Source organism: Leguminivora glycinivorella, chromosome 14 (genome assembly GCF_023078275.1).
Source record: "Leguminivora glycinivorella isolate SPB_JAAS2020 chromosome 14, LegGlyc_1.1, whole genome shotgun sequence".
Lineage (NCBI taxonomy): Eukaryota > Metazoa > Arthropoda > Insecta > Lepidoptera > Tortricidae > Leguminivora > Leguminivora glycinivorella.
Window position 1 is genome coordinate 5,710,389 of NC_062984.1, and position 18,769 is coordinate 5,729,157.

At 38.7% G+C, this 18,769-nt stretch overlaps 1 protein-coding gene across 1 annotated transcript in view; it reads left to right on the forward strand.

Annotated features, from left to right (window-relative positions):
• The first annotated feature begins 485 nt into the window (after positions 1 to 485).
• LOC125233120 (probable aconitate hydratase, mitochondrial) overlaps positions 486 to 18,769 on the forward strand; it is a 41,426-nt gene continuing 23,142 nt past the window's right edge. Inside the window, exons 1-6 of the mRNA XM_048138983.1 lie at positions 486 to 660; positions 975 to 1,055; positions 1,194 to 1,337; positions 14,614 to 14,805; positions 16,079 to 16,265; positions 17,545 to 17,631. Of these exons, the coding sequence (XP_047994940.1) occupies positions 628 to 660; positions 975 to 1,055; positions 1,194 to 1,337; positions 14,614 to 14,805; positions 16,079 to 16,265; positions 17,545 to 17,631 (724 nt within the window). The 5' untranslated portion in view covers positions 486 to 627. The remainder of the gene's footprint in view (positions 661 to 974; positions 1,056 to 1,193; positions 1,338 to 14,613; positions 14,806 to 16,078; positions 16,266 to 17,544; positions 17,632 to 18,769) is intronic.

An 18,769-nucleotide genomic window follows, 5' to 3' on the forward strand; every position in this document is an offset into this window, starting at 1 on the left:
AAAACTACAAACATAAGCTTTATTTTAGGTTTACCTCTAATAAATAATATTGTTTGAATCAAATGAAGTCAAAATAGAGCTTAAACATTGTTAACCTTAATACTATATTCCGAACGGCATCATAATGATGTCATGATAAATTTTCTTTTCCCCAAAATACTGTTTATTTTCATACCAGCCCTATACCTTCCCTGAAGTTTCTTTTACAAAAGAAAACTCTGTAAACTTCTCTCATAAAAAGAATGAAAAAAGCTGGAGATTGAATTTCATTCGAGAGCCCTGCTAGAGTCATCTCGGAGTAAAAAGTATTTTATTACACAATTCATAATTATGCTATTTGTAAATTGCCTATGATACTCTGTTCATCATTAGATAAACTGTATGTAATATTATCACCCAATTATCAGCAAAAATTTTTGTGCTGACAACCCAGACAGGGCTATCTGCCAAATTCTACCGACTGAACTGCCAATTCGGCTGAAGCCCTTGTGCGGTACGTGTTGTATAGTAGAACTGCATATTGCAGTCGAAAAACGGCTGGATATCTGGATCAATCCATGTTGCCGTAATTGATTTTTTTAACAAGTCTTATATTTTTTTGTCATTGGTGTTCTGAAGTCCGCAACCATGGCTCACTGTATGAGAGTTTTGCATGGCCAGGTAAGTCCTTCAAATTCCTAAATATTCCATGCTACTTCAATTAATATAAATCCAAAATAGTGTATTACTATCGGTTTTAATGCAACTGCTATGTTTACATCTTTATCAATGTTGATTGAGAAATAGAATTCTGTATGTCGCATATCTGAATGGATAGGTCAGGTCACGCAAAATAAAGTTAACGAGAGGTCACCCGGGGTTATTGGTAGTAATCGTAGACCGGATTTTCTTATTCGAGGTGTTATTCACGATTATATTGCATGTGAACTAGTTTTTTTACGTAATTTTATATATTTTGAATATTTTTTTTTCAGGGTGGTAGGACTAGAACAGTTCTCTTGGAGATCCAGCAGAGATGCTTCAGCGTATCCCCCCTCACGGCCGCGGCTGCACAGGTAAGAAAAACCACCAAAATACCCGTTTTATCACAGTTTTCTTTCAAAAAAAGACAGTGTTATGTAACCATCAGTGACCTGGAAATGTTGTTTTTTATGTGGTTATGTGTTGTTTTAATGAGTGTGATGGTGTTTTAGGTCGCGATGTCGAAGCTAGACAAGGCTCCACTGCCGTACTCGAAATTGTCCCAAAATTTGGAGATTGTCAAGAAGAGGTTAGGTCGCGACATGACCATGTCCGAGAAGGTGCTGTACTCCCATCTTGATGACCCCAAGGGCCAGGTGAGTTCACTCTTATTTATCATTTTTGGGATAAATTTGTACCACTGAAAATACTTGAGCATAAGTTGCTAAGACATTGTGATGTGATAAGTGCTGATAAAGTTATATGTAAACAAATTTTGCATTTGATTTGTTTGTATATGTATGTCGAAAATTTTGAAATGCTTAAATACACTTTACTGAACCTTCATGGTGAAATTTACTTATGTTTTTATTTTATATTAAGCAGATCTAAGAACACATAAATGATATTACTTTTTTATATTAACAGTCATTTAATGGATGATAAACTATGAATACTTTATCTAGTGTTACAATACCTCCAGTTAAACCAGTTTGATCCAAGAAATGATAATGCAAAACTGCTGAAATAGTGGAGTAAAAGTAAGGTACCCTGGACATAATTCAATAACTCGTCCTTTTTGATATTTTATTGGGTATTATTATTAAGCATCAAATAGTAATTATGTACATAGATAAAAAAAAATACGATCGTATTCATATCTTATAAAAATCATGAGATAAAGTACATTATCCCACTTTTCGCTAACAGCAAAATAGTTAACCGAAAACTTTGTTAGATTAACTTTGTGGTGCACTCAGGTGCGATCAGTTATTAGCGATATTACACAGAAAATAAATCTGATTGTGTACTTTTTTTTACCGCTTTCATTTAATGTGAATATCTAGGTAGGTAAAAATGGTGACCATGATATATATATCAATTTGCATTGTATTAAGTATATATAGACATTTAACACCGATCTTAAACATATATTTTTAACGCTTAAATAAACATGAATTTCTCAGTAGGTATAAATTGTAACTGAGATTTTTTTGCTTAAGACCAGGTTTTTGTGTACTATAATCATGATTTTATCAAAATTAATACTGTGAAGGTCGCGCTTAAGAAACTGTAAATGTCAGTAATTTAAAAGGGTGCAAAGTTGTCGTAGAGCGGCTGTCGCGGGGCGGGGGGAGCGCGCGGGGGGCCGGGGGAGCGCGCGGGGCGCGGGCCTGGGAGAGCGCGCCGCGCACCGGCCGCGTCACCGCGGCGGATCGGTTAATAGGACCTGGTTAGGGACGTAAGGTACCGGCCACACCAGAGCGTCGCGTGTCTCGGGGCGCGCAACGGACGTCCGCGCCACGCCACCTGAATGTAATTCAAAAATCGTCTCCTCAGTACATTTTGTATAGGAAGGACGTAAGACGCGCCCCAGGCGGCGTGGCGCGCGCCGCGCCGCCTGGGGGCGCGTCTTACGTCTAAAATAAACACAACGGACGTGGCGTGGCGCGGGCGTGGCGAGGACGAGGCGCGGACGGGGCGCGGACGCAATCTAAATTACACACAAGAGGTGAAAACACGGCTCGATGCGTCATTATACAGGCTGATTTCGTTGCGGAAACGTCTTCCTCGTCCGATGATGAAGATGCGTTTGCCTTGCTGCAAATTCTCAATATGCAGAGGCACAGGAGATATTGGGTTCACCCTATGCGAAAATTATCCGAACATTACAGATATTTCGAAACCATGGAAAAGTTGCATGAATATCCGGATCTTTTTCGTACAGTTTATAAAATGTCAAATAAAAATGCAAATAATAAACATTTGAATTCAGATTTCTTATCCCTCATGCCTGTTTGCCCCACCCAACCATACCCAGGCTGGCCCCGACTCCAAAAATAATTGATTTGTTTATAATTTGGATGTTTAGATTATTGCAATACGATAAGAAATCTGAATTCAAAGGTTTATTATTTTTTGCGTTTTAGTTTCTCCGTGTTTTGTAACGCGCTTATTTTTGAAGGCGGTTTTATATTAAAGAAAAATTTATTTATTTATTGATTTTAGTGGTTCCTATTGATATTATATACGTACAGTAGTGAAAGAATTATCCTTTAACTCCTAACCATTGAGGAGTTGACCTTCCATCATCAGCTCAGCGACATTAAAATTTTTACCATCAATCGTAAATATTGGTGTACCTATTAAAAATACACTAAAAACATTACATGTGCCTATAACATTTGAAGAGTTCCCTCGATTTCTCCAAGATCCCATCATCAGACCCCGACTTGGTGCCAATAGGACCATCTCGGGGTTATACCCGTTCGATTAAAAAAAATAATTTGAAAATCGGTCCACGATTCTCGGAGATATCGAATAACATGCATACAAAAAAAACCGGCCAAGAGCGTGTCGGTCCACGCTCAGTGTAGGGTTCCGTAGTTTTCCGTATTTTTCTCAAAACAATTTTCCTAGAAAGTCTTTATAAAGTTCTACTTTTTTTATCTTTTTTCATATTTTTTTAAACATAAGGTTCAAAATATAGAGGGGGGGGGGACGCACTCTTTTTTCCTTTAGGAGCGATTATTTCCGAAAATATTAATATGATCAAAAACCGGCCAAGAGCGTGTCGGGCCACGCTCAGTGTAGGGTTCCGTAGTTTTCAGTATTTTTCTCAAAAACTACTGAACCTATCAAGTTCAAAACAATTTTCCTAGAAAGTCTTTATAAAGTTCTACTTTTGTGATTTTTTCATATTTTTTAAACATATGGTTCAAAAGTTAGAGGGGGGGGACGCACTTTTTTTTCTTTAGGAGCGATTATTTCCGAAAATATTAATATTATCAAAAAACGATCTTAGTAAACCCTTATTCATTTTTAAATACCTATCCAACAATATATCACATGTCGGGGTTAGAATGAAAAAAAATATCAGCCCCCACTTTACATGTAGGGGGGTACCCTAATAAAACATTTTTTTCCATTTTTTATTTTTGCACTTTGTTGGCGTGATTGATATACATATTGGTACCAAATTTCAGCTTTCTAGTGCTAACGGTTACTGAGATTATACGCGGACGGACGGACGGACGGACGGACGGACGGACGGATGGACAGACAGACATGGCGAAACTATAAGGGTTCCTAGTTGACTACGGAACCCTAAAAACGATCTTAGTAAAAGTAAACCCTTATTCAGTATACCCACTAAGCTAAAGCTAAGACAACACCGTATTTTATTCGCTCCGTCGTTTTTAAATGTAAAATAATGTAAACAACCAGTTTTTTCATTAAAAAATCATACGAATTTATAGTGTGTGAAGTGATCTATTTAATGCTTTTTACACTGCACAAAACGGACCTATAATCAGTGAGTAATTAGAATATTTCTAAAAACGAATTACTCGGCTAGCGCGCGAGTTATCAGTAGCGTACCCGCTTTGTTCCGCAGAATTTTTGCGCGCTTTACCTAAAAGCGCTTGCAGCGCTGCACGCCGGACGAATTAAAGCGACTCAATAAAATGCCGTATTTTTGTGGTGGCTGTAAAGAAGAAATAAAGCGACTGCGTGTAGCTTGTCCTAAATGCAAAAACAGCTTTCATCAATCGTGTGTAGGATACAAAGGACCGCTAACTCTACCTGCGAGTAAAATTTCAGCCGACTGGCTCTGTCCTGATTGCACCATAAAAATTCCTCGCGTAGGCGACAACTCTAGCACCCCGACACGAGGGTCGGCGTCTGATACCAACGCTACTAACCCGCTGATGAGCGAGACGAACACAGAAACGTACATTAACTCAGAGATCGAGAACGAGGAATCGTCTGTGAACCCCGAGGCCCGGAGTACCGTTTATCTCGACGAAAAGGTTACTAGTGCAATCCGGCTCGAAATAAGAAACGCTCTGAAGACTGAAGTTTCCATTTTGATCAGAGGCATCCTGAAAGCTGAACTGGCGCCAATTCGTCAGGACTTGAACGAGCTAAAGCAATCAGTAGACTTTAATGGCAACAGGCAAGACGAGTTTGAAAAATCTCTGAACTCGCTAAACTTGAATGTTAAAACAATAGACTCTACTGTCAGTCGAATTCAGCCTACAATTCTGAACCTCGAGGAGCGCGTCAACGACCTTGAACAGCAGCTGCGCGAATCAAATTTGGAGTTTCACGGAATAACCGAGTACAATAACGAAAAATTAAGCAACGTGATTTTAAGGGTAGCTGAAACAGTTTCATATCCGCTTTCTGAACCGGACATTGTTCACTGTACTCGTGTAGCAAAACTGAACCGGGAGAGCAAGCAGCCGCGCACAGTGATATTAAAACTAAAAAACCGACTTAGCCGAGACGGGTTCTACTCGGCTGTTTCAAGGTTCAACAAGGCCCACCCTTCGGAAAAGTTAAACACATCCCACCTTGGGCTGGCTGGGGAGAGGTCCCCAGTATATGTGTCGGAGCATCTGTCTCCAGCAAATAAGAGATTGCACGCAGCAACTCGCATTAAATGTAAAGAGGCCCAATATAAATTTGTGTGGGTACGAAACGCCAGAATTTACGTCAGGAAAGACGAATCATCGCCGCCAATAGTCATTAAACACTTGTCAAATCTAGACTCGCTATAAACTTAAGTTAATATTTATTTTATAGGTATTAGGTATAATATATTTGTATCTTCTCTTTCATTCATTAAACTGGCTTTATCTGTGTACTATCAGAACGTACGTGGACTTAGAACGAAATGTTTGGATCTGTATAATTCTGTTTTAATAAATAACTATGATGTAATATGTTTAACTGAGACTTGGTTGGATAACTCTATTAACTCTAGTGAATTGTTTGATAACAGATATGTGGTATATCGTCGAGACCGTTGTGCTGATTTTAAAAATAACTTCTCGAAGGGACATGGTGGGGGAGTTCTTATGGCGGTATCCACTAAATTTGCTTCTGAACTTAAACAACAATGGCAAACATCAATAGAGGATTTGTGGGTTACAGTTAACAATAATGGTATGAAGGTAAACATTTGTGTAGCATATCTTCCATCTTACATCCCTCTTGACCTGTTTGAAAACTTCCTGAACAACTGCGAAAAGAATATGATCGCATCTCATAATAATTCTAAGACAATTGTATTAGGAGATTTTAATTTACCGAGTATAGCATGGCTCGATGGTTCTATTGATAATGTTAATATACATCTAACAAATGATCCGAAGTGTCTGGCATTGAGGGATTTTATGGCAGCAACTGAACTGGTTCAAATTAACACTTTAAAAAACATGAATAATCGTATTCTTGATCTGGCTCTTGTTAACTTGGATATCGATATCAGAGTCAGTCAGACAAACCCCCTAAGTCGTATTGATTCTCATCATCCGCCTTTCGAAATGGTTTTTCCGGTCTTACAGCAACGCACACTTAAGGCAAATGCGTCAAACCCTCGGTATCTGTTTCGCAAAGCTGACTTTACTAAATGCTTGAAGGATCTAAATAGCATCGATTGGGATAGCCATTCGAATTTAAGCTGTGACAATTTCTTGCAGTTACTTTATAATACTATATGGTCAACCATAGAGAATAATGTTCCCAAGGCCAGGACTCGTAATGCACGGTATCCAGATTGGTTTACAAAAGATCTGGTGAGACTGTTTAAAGAAAAAAATAGGTTGCATAAAAAGTATACGAAATATAAAAATCCAAGAGACTATGATGCATTTTCTGTACTGAGACAACGAGCTAAGGTGCTAGTCACTGTCTGTTTTAATTCGTACATATCACGGCTGGAGAATGATTTGAATAATAATATAAAAGCCTTTTGGCGCTACACTAAATCAAAAAGGCTACTAACCAAATCCCTCGACGTCTTGTCTATAACGGAACCGCTGCAGAGAATGGTGAAGACATTGCCAACTTATTTGCTAACTACTTCTCCTCTGTTTACACAACCACGGACAACCCCTATTACGAACCTGATTTTCCAGAGAGTAATTATTGCATATGCACAATTATATTAACTGAGGGGAGGTCCTAAACAGGCTAAAATCCTTAAACCCCGATAAAGGTGCCGGACCTGATGGATTGCCTGCTATGTTCATACGGTCATGTGCCGCAGCATTAGCAAAACCATTGTGTATTGTCTTCCGTAAATCACTGGAGGAAGGATCGTTTCCCGACCTCTGGAAACTGACGAAAATCGCTCCTATACACAAAAGTGGGGACAAAAGCAAAGTATCGAATTATCGACCTATCAGCATATTAAATTGCTTCGCCAAAGTATTTGAAGGCATTGTCTTCACTCAGGTTTATAATCACTTTGTTCACTTGCTTAGCCCTCGCCAACACGGGTTTGTAAAGAAGCGATCAACGTCAACTAACCTTCTTTCCTATGTCCAAGAGTTGTGTTTGTCCTTTCAAACTAAGAATCAAGTCGATTCCATCTATACGGACTTCGCTAAAGCGTTCGACAGAGTAAACCATAACATACTGTTAAAGAAATTGAATCATATTGGTATCCATGGAAATTTATTGCGCTGGTTTGAATCCTATCTCTATCGACGTTCCCAAATAGTTTGTATTTATGGTTATGACTCCGTTCCATTTATTGCTGAATCTGGCGTGCCGCAGGGTTCTAATTTGGGCCCCTTGTTATTTGTCATTTTCGTGAATGATCTTCTTAAGCGGGTTAAATCACAATGCCTTGCATACGCAGATGATATAAAAATCTTTAAAGTAATCAATACGAAAAATGATTGCCTTAGCCTCCAGGAAGATATTGACCTGATCTTTGATTGGTGTAATAGTAACCTTATGTTTTTAAATATTGACAAATGTCAATCAATCACATTCACTAGAAATAAGAACTTGATTAATCACGATTATAATATAAACGGCAAACGATTAGTAAGGGTTTGTTCCATCAGAGATCTTGGAGTATTATTGGATAGTCAATTGTCGTTTCGCGGTCATTATGAGCATATGGTGTCGAAATGTAATCGCATGCTGGGATTTATTAAGCGAACTGCAAAGCCTTTCAAAGTGTCAAATAGCTTAATGATTCTTTACTGTGCATTAGTACGAACTACGCTTGAATACTGTTCTTCAGTTTGGAAACCAATTTATAAGACACACTCTGATAGATTGGAATCAATACAGGCGAAATTCTTACGATATCTTTCTATTAAAAATAAAACACGACAAGCGCTTCCTGAATATATTGATAGACTCTCAGCTTATAATATACAATCCCTAGCCTCCCGACGGGATGTTGTCGATCTGGTTACTCTATATAAAATCGTGCATGGCGGTCTCGACAGTAACCTCATGGATTATGTCCATTTTAGAGCCAACAATAAGAGAACACGAAATCTAGAAATGTTTGCCTTGCCCATGGTAGCTAATAATAATATATCTAACAATGCGCCTATCCTTAGAATGTGTCGTTTGTACAATGACTTAGATATGGACATTGATATTTTGAATAGTTCTTTGACTAAGTTCAAAAATGTTTTATTATCCCGAAATTTACAAGTAAGTGATTAACATTTGATTGTATTTTTTGTTTTAAACTCAACTATTGTCGACCTTTTCATTTGTGAAAAATGTATTTAGCGCTAAAATGTTTTTTTATTATAATGCTGTGTACAATTGTAATCGTAATGTAAGTAATATGTAAGTTGCTAATGTAAGGAATAATTTACAATGTTGTTTGCCTGCATTATGTTATTGTACCTATTCATAAAAATAAAATAAATAAAATAAAATAAAATTCATTTTTAAATACCTATCCAACAATATATCATACGTTGGGGTTGGAATGAAAAAAAAAATCAGCCCCCACTTTACATGTAGGGGGGGTACCCTAATAAAACATTTTTTTCCATTTTTTATTTTTGCACTTTGTTGGCGTGATTGATACATTGGTACCAAATTTCAGCTTTCTAGTGCTTACGGTTACTGAGATTATCCGCGGACGGACGGATAGACAGACAGACAGGGGGAAACTATAAGGATTCCTAGTTGACTACGGAACCCTAAAAAACATTCAGTCGAATTGAGAACCTCCTACTTTTTTTGAAGTCGGTTAAAAAAACCATCCTTTATTGCCGGCCGGCAAACGGCTAACCGATTGAAACAGAAACATAAATGAAAAGAGAGGGCGAACGGCGACACCTGCGTGTCGGCGATTTCAAAGGTAAGCGCACGTGCACCCGATCTCGCTACCTACGCCCAGGTGCGGGCGCGGCTTTCGACCTTCGCGCCGTGCAATAGAATTTAATGTCGGCTGCTCGTGTGCGGTCTGTTTGTTTTATAGAGTGGCGGCATTTTCAACATCAAAGGGTGAGCCTTTTTTGTGCAAAATTCTGTTATATCAATAACTTCTCACGTCACTAGATTATCGACTTTGAATGTCGAGTATATTTATAGTATCATCACTTTATTTCAGTGTACGAATTTCGTATGTGTTAAAAATCATTGTTCTAGCTTCATAAACCAGGGAGGAAATAATGGAGAGCGTTTATATGTCTTGTTTTGCCTTAATTCAATATCATCACATATTTTTGTTGCTGATAAAATAATACATCCTATATATCAAGGCCTTGTAGCTCGGCGAAAGAATCGTGATCGCGGAGTGCGCCGGCACTGATTATAATTATTTTGTCCAGTTATTATAATAACCTATACAAAAAGTACCGATAGAATAGGTATTCTAATCTATATCTGCATAGAACTATTTAAAACAAACCACAAAAGTTCATAGTTGATCGTTATTGGTACAGTCAGCAACTCAGCTGTGAATACAGATAAAGTGCCAAATATATGTATACACACACCTTAATGTACCAAGTACCAACACTTGTACAGGAAATAAAATACTCTATACATATTTTTGGCACTTTGTCTTGCCAGCTGTGTTGTTGACTGTACACGATCTAAAAAGGAGCCGAACGGTTATTATAATTACGCGGTGACTTGCGTAGTCGGCGGCCGCGCGATACATAGTGCTGTCTCTGTTCAGGCCCCGTAGCCGAATGCCATTTCTCCGACGCGAAACGAAAACGAAACGCAGTCTGGCTCTGTTGCGCCAATACGCAAGAGCGATAGAGATAGATAGCGTTTCGTTTCGTGAGCGTTTGTGCCATTCGGCTACGCACCCTGTTCTCACTACCACGAATTTGAAGAACAATATTGCTGTCTCTCTCAATCTTTAGGCGTCATTCATATATTACGTCATACTAAATGTGACAATCCATGTTAAAGGATTAAAAAGCGTGACATTGGGGGGTCCAAATAGTAGTCCATAAACCACGTCTTTGACCAACGTGAGTGATATCTCTGTCACTCTTTACGTCTTTACTAACAGAAATTTAAATAACAATAGTGCTATCTCTGTCACTCTTTACTAACAGAAATTTAAATAACAAAAATGCTATCTCTGTCACTCTTTACTACCAGGAACTTAAATTATTATAGTGCTATCTCTGTCACTCTTTACTATCAGGAACTTAAATTGTTATAGTGCTATCTCTGTCACTCTTTACTACCAGGACCTTAAATTATTATAGTGCTATCTCTGTCACTCTTTACTGTGTGCGGGAAGTGCACATACCACGAGTTTGACTAACATGAGTGCTATCTCTATCACTCTTTACTACCAGGAACTTTAATTATGATAGTGCTATCTCTGTCACTCTTTACTACCAGGAACATAAATTTTATTATTACAGTGCTATCTCTGTCACTCTTTACTACCAGGAACTTAAATGATTATAGTGCTATCTGTCACTCTTTACTGTGTGCGGGAAGTGCACATACCACGAGTTTGACTAACATGAGTGCTATCTCTGTCACTCTTTACTACCAGGAACTTAAATGATTATAGTGCCATCTCTGTCACTCTTTACTTCTAGGAACTTAAATATTTTTTTCGGTTTCGGTTTTGGTCTTGGTTTCGGTGTCGGTTTTGGTGTAGGTTTCGGTGTCGGTTTCGGTTTCGATTTCGGTTTTCGTTTCCATTCCCGTTTCGGTTTCCGTTTTCGTTTTCAGTTTTGTTTTTGTTTAAACTAACAGAACTAAAACTAAAACCAAAACCAAAACCAAACCAGAAACGGGAAACCGAACACGGGAAACCGGATATCGGATACCGTATATCGGATACTGGTTACCGGTTACTGTCTACTGTTTACCGGATACCGGTTACCGTCTACCGGTTACCGGTCACCGTTTACCGGATACCGGTTAACGGTCATTGGTTACTGGTTACCGGTTACCGGTCACCGAATACCGGAGACCTGTCACCGGTTAACGGTTACCGGATACCGGTTACCGGATACCGGTTACCGGATACCGATTACCGGATACCGGTTACCGGATACCGGATACCGGATACCGGATACCGGATACCGGATACAGGATACAGGATACAGGATACCGGATACCGGTTACCGGTTACCGGGTACCAGATACCAGAAACCAGGTTTTGATTTCTGGTTTCTCATGTTACAACGTGTATAGATTAGTCGATACCAAGTCGGACACTTCCGATTAGGCGATTTCGGCTCGCATTGTTACGCAGCATTCGAGTGTTGAGTTTCTCACACATGAGGCCCCCTAATAAAATTTGTACCACTCATATTATTGATTTGACTCTCGCAACACAAACACCTCATGCCCACACAAATACACACAAAAAAAAATCATTCACAAACTTCAAATCATTCAAAAACTCAACAGTCACACGCGCTCCTCGCGGTCCTCTAAGAACTCCCTCGCGAGAGTCGACACTTCATAATTTTTAAGAAAAAAAACCGTCGCCTTTCGGGTTCTGGTGAAAGCTACTTGCGAATGTTGGATTATGTAGAAATGTGTAAGTATTTTTTAAAACTGCTTTTAATGCTTTAATTATTAGATGGAAACACAAATGAATATACGTATAACGTTAAGGTTTGAGGAGTTTCCTCAATTCCTCATGAATCCGATTATATTATAAGAAATCGAAGCTTGACAAACTTTGACTTCAAAACATATGCTTAACAAACATAACTAAATAAATGTCACTTTTCTGAACTTAAATGCTTACAAAAATACCAAAGTCACTATGAGTGTGCCGTTCAGGTTTGAGGAGTTTGGTTCTGGCCATCATCAGCAGTTCCACTGCACCAAATGTCACTGTTCTGGACGAAAGTGCATGCTGTTCTTATAAAAATACCAAAGTCACTATAAGTATGCCGTTCAGATTTGAGGAGTTCGGTTCTGACCATCATCAGAAATTCCACTGCACCAAATGTCACTGTTCTGGATGAAAGTGCATGCTGTTCTTATAAAAATGGCAAAGTCACTATAAGCGTGCCGTTCAGATTTGAGGAGTTTGGTTCTGGCCATCATCAGCAGTTCCACTGCACCAAATGTCACTGTTCTGAACGAAAGTGCATGATGTTCTTATAAAAATACCAAAGTCACTATAAGCGTGCCGTTCAGATTTGAGGAGTTCGGTTCTGACCATCATCAGAAATTTCACTGCACCAAATGTCACTGCTCTGGACGAAAGTGCATGCTGTTCTTATAAAAATGGCAAAGTCACTATAAGCGTGCCGTTCAGATTTGAGGAGTTTGGTTCTGGCCATCATCAGCAGTTCCACTGCACCAAATGTCACTGTTCTGGACGAAAGTGCATGCTGTTCTTATAAAAATACCAAAGTCACTATAAGCGTGCCGTTCAGATTTGAGGAGTTCGGTTCTGACCATCATCAGAAATTCCACTGCACCAAATGTCACTGTTCTGTACGAAAGTGCATGCTGTTCGTATAAAAATACCCAAGTCACTATAAGCGTGCCGTTCAGATTTGAAGAGTTCCGTTCTGGCCATCATCAGCAGTTCCACTGCACCAAATGTCACTGTTCCATACCTAAATGCATGCTGTTCCTTTATTAACACAAAAATCACCATATGTATGCCTTTCAGATTTGAGGAGTTCCCTCGATTTCTCCAGGATCCCATCATCAGAACTGGGTTCTGAGAAAAATGGGACCAATCTGTATGTATATACATTCAATCAAAAAAAAATTTTCAAAATCGGTCCAGGAACGACGGAGATATCGAGGAACAAACATAAAAAATAAAAAAAAAAAAAAAACATACAGACGACTTGATAACCGTCCTTCTTGAGATATGAGGCGACGGTTAAAAATGAAGCGACATCGCATCGGCTCATCGTCCACAAATCCGAAAAGATCCACCGATAAATTTGTACCGGAAAGACCTCACCGCGACAATGTCACATTACCCAAATTACTTCAAAAATCCTCTGAAAGTGAAACAGTTCATTAGGTTTACCGTAAGAGTGAGTGAGACAGACGCGCACTGTGCTTCAAATTTGCCTCGCCAAAATACGTTACACACGACTCGAAAGAATACAGTCTTAAGCGCCGCAAGCTTTCATACATATTACGTTGTTGTGATCCAAGCATCTCGTCAAGCTCGATAGGTACTATTATTGAGCTAACGACTTGACCAGTTTAACGTGACCTATCGGACTAATTGATTTGTATGACTTTTGTCACTTGTAATAAGGGAGCTCTCTTATACTGGACGGTGAAATATTTGTTATCGAAGCGTTTTGAAAACGCGGCGCCCTTGATATCGCCGAGCGAAACACCTGTTGACGACTCGCCGCCCGTTCCCGCTACTACTATACTAGCTATACCTACTCTGTGCACGACCTTATTCTGCAGGTAATAACGTTCATATTAAAGCGCAAGTAAGAAAAATATCAATTAAGTAATGAATCTTACATATTTGTTGTTTAATTGATTTCGTATAGTACTAAGAATATATTAACGGCAAAATTTACCATCTTTCAATTTAGTTAGGTATTTTTCCTTTCCTAAAATTATCAATATTTAAGATTTTGAACAAGCGCCAAAAGTATTGGTATAAGTTTTAATAATTTATCAACACACGTAATATTATATTCATAATAAATTGCAGGATTACGGTTAACAATATTTTCTAGTGAAATACGCCTGAAAATGTGTAACTTACTAAACCTTCTTTATAAATGATAGTTCTGTATGAATTATTTATAAAAATTAGATGTTTTTATATGAAATGCAGGTGTCACAACATAATACAAGCACTTTTTCCGGATTACATTTAATACTTTAGTTATAAAATCAAAAAATATTCAAAGTTCGTTTTTATTTTTTTTTAAATTGAATCAGAACCCTAATTTGATTAATAATTTGTATTTTAACTATCACTAATGATACTTTATACGACAGAAAAAGAAAATTACGGTTATCGAATTATGTCCAGGTCAAGCTATTTTTCCTGGTCTAAAAATGTTGGTTTACACTAGATTTATAGAACTTGTTACAAATAATAGTAAGCATCAATGAAAATGTGAAGTTGCTCATGACATATTATGAGCAACTTAATGAAAAATTTAACTAACAAAGTGCAGTGTCTGTATTTTCCTTTTTTGAAACCAGGATATTGAGCGTGGCAAAAGCTACCTCCGCCTGCGTCCTGACCGTGTTGCCATGCAAGATGCCACCGCACAAATGGCCATGCTCCAGTTCATCTCCTCTGGACTGCCCCGAGTTGCCGTACCTTCCACCATCCACTGTGACCATCTTATTGAAGCTCAGATCGGTGGTGACAAGGATTTGGCCAGGGCTAAGGTAAGTGACTGCTGAGCCTATTACAAAATACCGATCAGTGTTTTTAAATTTGACGTCATTGCAAAAAAACTTTAAAATAATTATTTATCATGTCGTATTGTCAATTGTTTGACATAGTCTGTCCTCTAGATCATATATAGTCATATCATAGTCCTCTGATCTAAAAAAAATGTCGAATTTCGCGCCCCTTGTACTAGACGAAGTTCGAATTCGGCACCTCCATAGAGTTGACGCCAGGGAGATGGGCTCACTCCCCCTTAGATCGGGGCCTGCTGATACTGTAACTAACTTGTATGACAACCACTCCCTTCTTGCATCAATGCACTCAATGCAAAATGTTATGCTTCGCCAGCGGTACCCGTGATAATATGAGTTCGAGGCCCTCAAGGGTACAGTCAAATGGGGTGAATAGGGATGCCGGGGTGAATAGGGACAAGACTTAAAATGTGATTTACCGACATTTACTAAATATCTACTCACACAAAGTGTATTATAACAATTGAATGATACAAGTTCTGTAGTATTTTTTAAAGAAATTGGAGGGCAAATCACATTTTAAGCCTCGTCCCTATTCACCTCGGCATCCCTATTCACATCATAATGACGTATCACAAAAAATATTTGGAGTACGAAAAGTACTCCTTTTTTTACTTCACATAAGAATACAAATTTTAAACTGCATACGAGTATGTTTGGAATTCGAATGAAAGCTACAGGAAAAATAAGCAGAAACATCAGCCTGTCCTTAAGTGACAACATTCACCTTCACAATACGTGTGTGTATTAGCAATAGCAAATACAATGACGCTTCTGATAACCGGCAATTAAATCTGCGGCCGACGTGTAACACTCCAGATATTTACTAACACAATGATTGCTTCTTGTGAGATTAATAAAACGTTTAATTTCTGTTAACTTGAAAAAAATCTTATTTATGCCCTTAGAAGAAATATATAAGCCCTTTTAACTTCATTACGTAGCATTTCGTCACTACTTTGAAAAAAACTTGCATCTCTGTCAATGAAGAGAAAAATGTAGTATTGTATGGAATGCATATAGACTTACTGTACTTTGAGTAGCAGTGAGAGATACGAGATTTTTTCAAAGTAGTGACGATTTTCTACATCAGCTCTTTTAAAATTACGAGCCACCTTCTAATTTGACGTCCGGAAAATTCAGAATTCTTCACATCTAGTCCAGCAAAAAGTGCCTCAGTGTCAAAAATATTGTCTAAATCACAGGGATACAGTTCTAAGCCACTTCTTCTCTCCAGGACATCAACAAAGAAGTATACAAGTTCCTCGAGACCGCCGGCGCCAAGTACGGCGTCGGTTTCTGGAAGCCGGGCTCTGGAATCATCCATCAGATCATCCTGGAGAACTATGCCTTCCCTGGTCTGCTGATGATCGGCACTGACTCGCACACGCCCAACGGTGGAGGCCTCGGTGGACTCTGCATTGGTAAGAATAAGAATGTTTCTGGAAGCCGGGCTCCGGAATCATCCATCAGATCATCCTGGAGAACTATGCCTTCCCCGGTCTGCTGATGATCGGCACTGACTCGCACACGCCCAACGGTGGAGGCCTCGGTGGACTCTGCATTGGTAAGTATAAGAATGTTTCTGGAAGCCGGGCTCCGGAATCATCCATCAGATCATCCTGGAGAACTATGCCTTCCCAGGTCTGCTCGAAATCTAGCGTAACTAACTAGCACACGCCCGTTGATGGAGACCCTCAGCGAGTTTTGAGACTATACTAAGGCACTGGTCCCACCGCGAGCTAGTAAACTATGAGCTATCGGCTATAAAAACGAACAAAAGATAATCACTACCGCGTAAATAAAAGAGACACGGCGATGTTTATAGTTACTCGCCCAGCGGTGAGCTATCAATATCGCTGTGTCTCTTTTATTTGCACGGGAGTGCTATCTTTTGTTCGTTTTTATAGTCGATAGCTTATAGCTTACTAGCTTGCGGTGGGACCAGTGCCTTAGATATACTTTGTCTGTAAGAGATGGGCGCAAAAGTAAAATTTTCATAAAGGATTTAATTTCATAAATTTTCATTTGACTTCTGCATTTTTCTCAGTTGCCTCGTTTTTCTGGAACGTAGTTACGCAGAAACTTTCAAATCCACATGAAATTGTCATAAGTTTTAGATATAGAAATATTGCAAGAACATAGTTTTGTTACAGTCAGTGTGGTGTTACATTTAAGAAGGTCCTTATGTTCTACCCTATGATAGGAATGCAATATAAAGCTAACATGCAAAAACAGTGGTATTAAAAACATAAATAATTTAAAAGTATATCACAATGATAAATTCTATATTAAGGGAACCTAGACCTTGTAAGAAAAACAAAAGCCTTTAATTTCAATGACAATTTCAGATGGAGTTTCTGCGTAACTACGTCCTGTTGATGTTGCGTGTGTCAGAATAATCCAGTATTATGTGTCTGGTGTTTACGGTAACACACGATAATTAACATTTAAAAAACCTTCATAACAACAGAGTCAATTTTAGTCTAAAGCCTAAGCATATTATGTCTCCAAGTCTAGTCAAAGGATCCACTTTGCTCGACATAACGACGAAATTTGCTTGTATCTTTACAATTTGTTAAAAGTTGGATTTTTTGCTAGGAATGGACACAATATTCTACGAAACTTTTTGAATCTTACTTGCTATGTGTGTACTTTGAAGGATGCTTGGAACCCAATTGTAAAACAAGTCTTTGCCTCCAGGTGTGGGAGGTGCTGACGCCGTGGACGTAATGGCTGATATCCCCTGGGAACTCAAGTGCCCCAATGTCATCGGCGTCAAGCTGACCGGTAAGATTTTATGATAATGATTCCTGTTCATGAGCACAGTATAATAAAGAGTACTATCGTACTGTATGTAACTCCCGCTTCCCGCTGAAAGTGCCAGCCACCCGCTTTCGGTTACCTCGCACTCGGCGACCAGTTGACCCCCTCTTCTCTCATTCATACAATCATGGTCCGCGTTCACCTACACGAGCTTCGTAGGAACGCGCTTCTTTCATATATATAATCGCCATTGTCATATCGTAAGTGAGGGGTGTCTTTTCAAAAAACCTAATATCTCTATGTGATCGTGATCCATACTAATATTATAAATGGGAAAGTGTGTGTGTCTGTTTGTTTGTGTCTTTTTCGTGATTTTTTAAATGGAAAGTTGACGGGATAATATCTCTTTTTGTCTCTTTCTGATCGTGCAAAAGCTAGATATAATGGTATTAGTATAGGTTGATTCACTAAAGCTGACAATAATAGAATAATTGAAACTAACTTGTATTCTACAAGTGAGACTTGTATAGGCAGTCAGAGCCATTTTAATAGATGTTTTCGATCACTCATTATTTTCATTTGTGCCAGCTCCTGAGAATCAACTTGTATCTGTGGCTACAAACCAAACGGAGGAAAGGAACTAATATTTGTTGTTCACTATCTCTTTCACTCATAGTATGACTATGCCAGTGTGAATGAGATGTTCGAAAACATTACAAATTAGTTTAATTTGCGGATAATGTAGGAGTGTCCATTTAGATCCACTTAGCGGTAGTTAATCCACTTGACCATGCGGTATGTTAATGAGAGAGAGAGGGACGGAGCTATGTAACTGCTATAGCTGGCGTTTGCCATAATCGTAGTATCTGCTCAAAACCCTTGAGACTTGGACTGAGAATACTTAAGACGAGATAATTTTAAGGTCTAGGTATATTTACATGGTTATATACCGGGGTATATGTGACAAATCAAAATACTTTGTTGAACAATGCAGATTATTTTTAGTCTATTTTAAGCCTCAATGTCCCAATTTTAGTTTTCTTTCAACCTCTTTTTAAGTGGCACTGAATCAGTAGCCTAACCCTTTAACTACAGACATGATTGTATGTTTAAGCCTGAATCGAGTGACTACAGACATGTGAGACTGTTTCAATTCATTAAT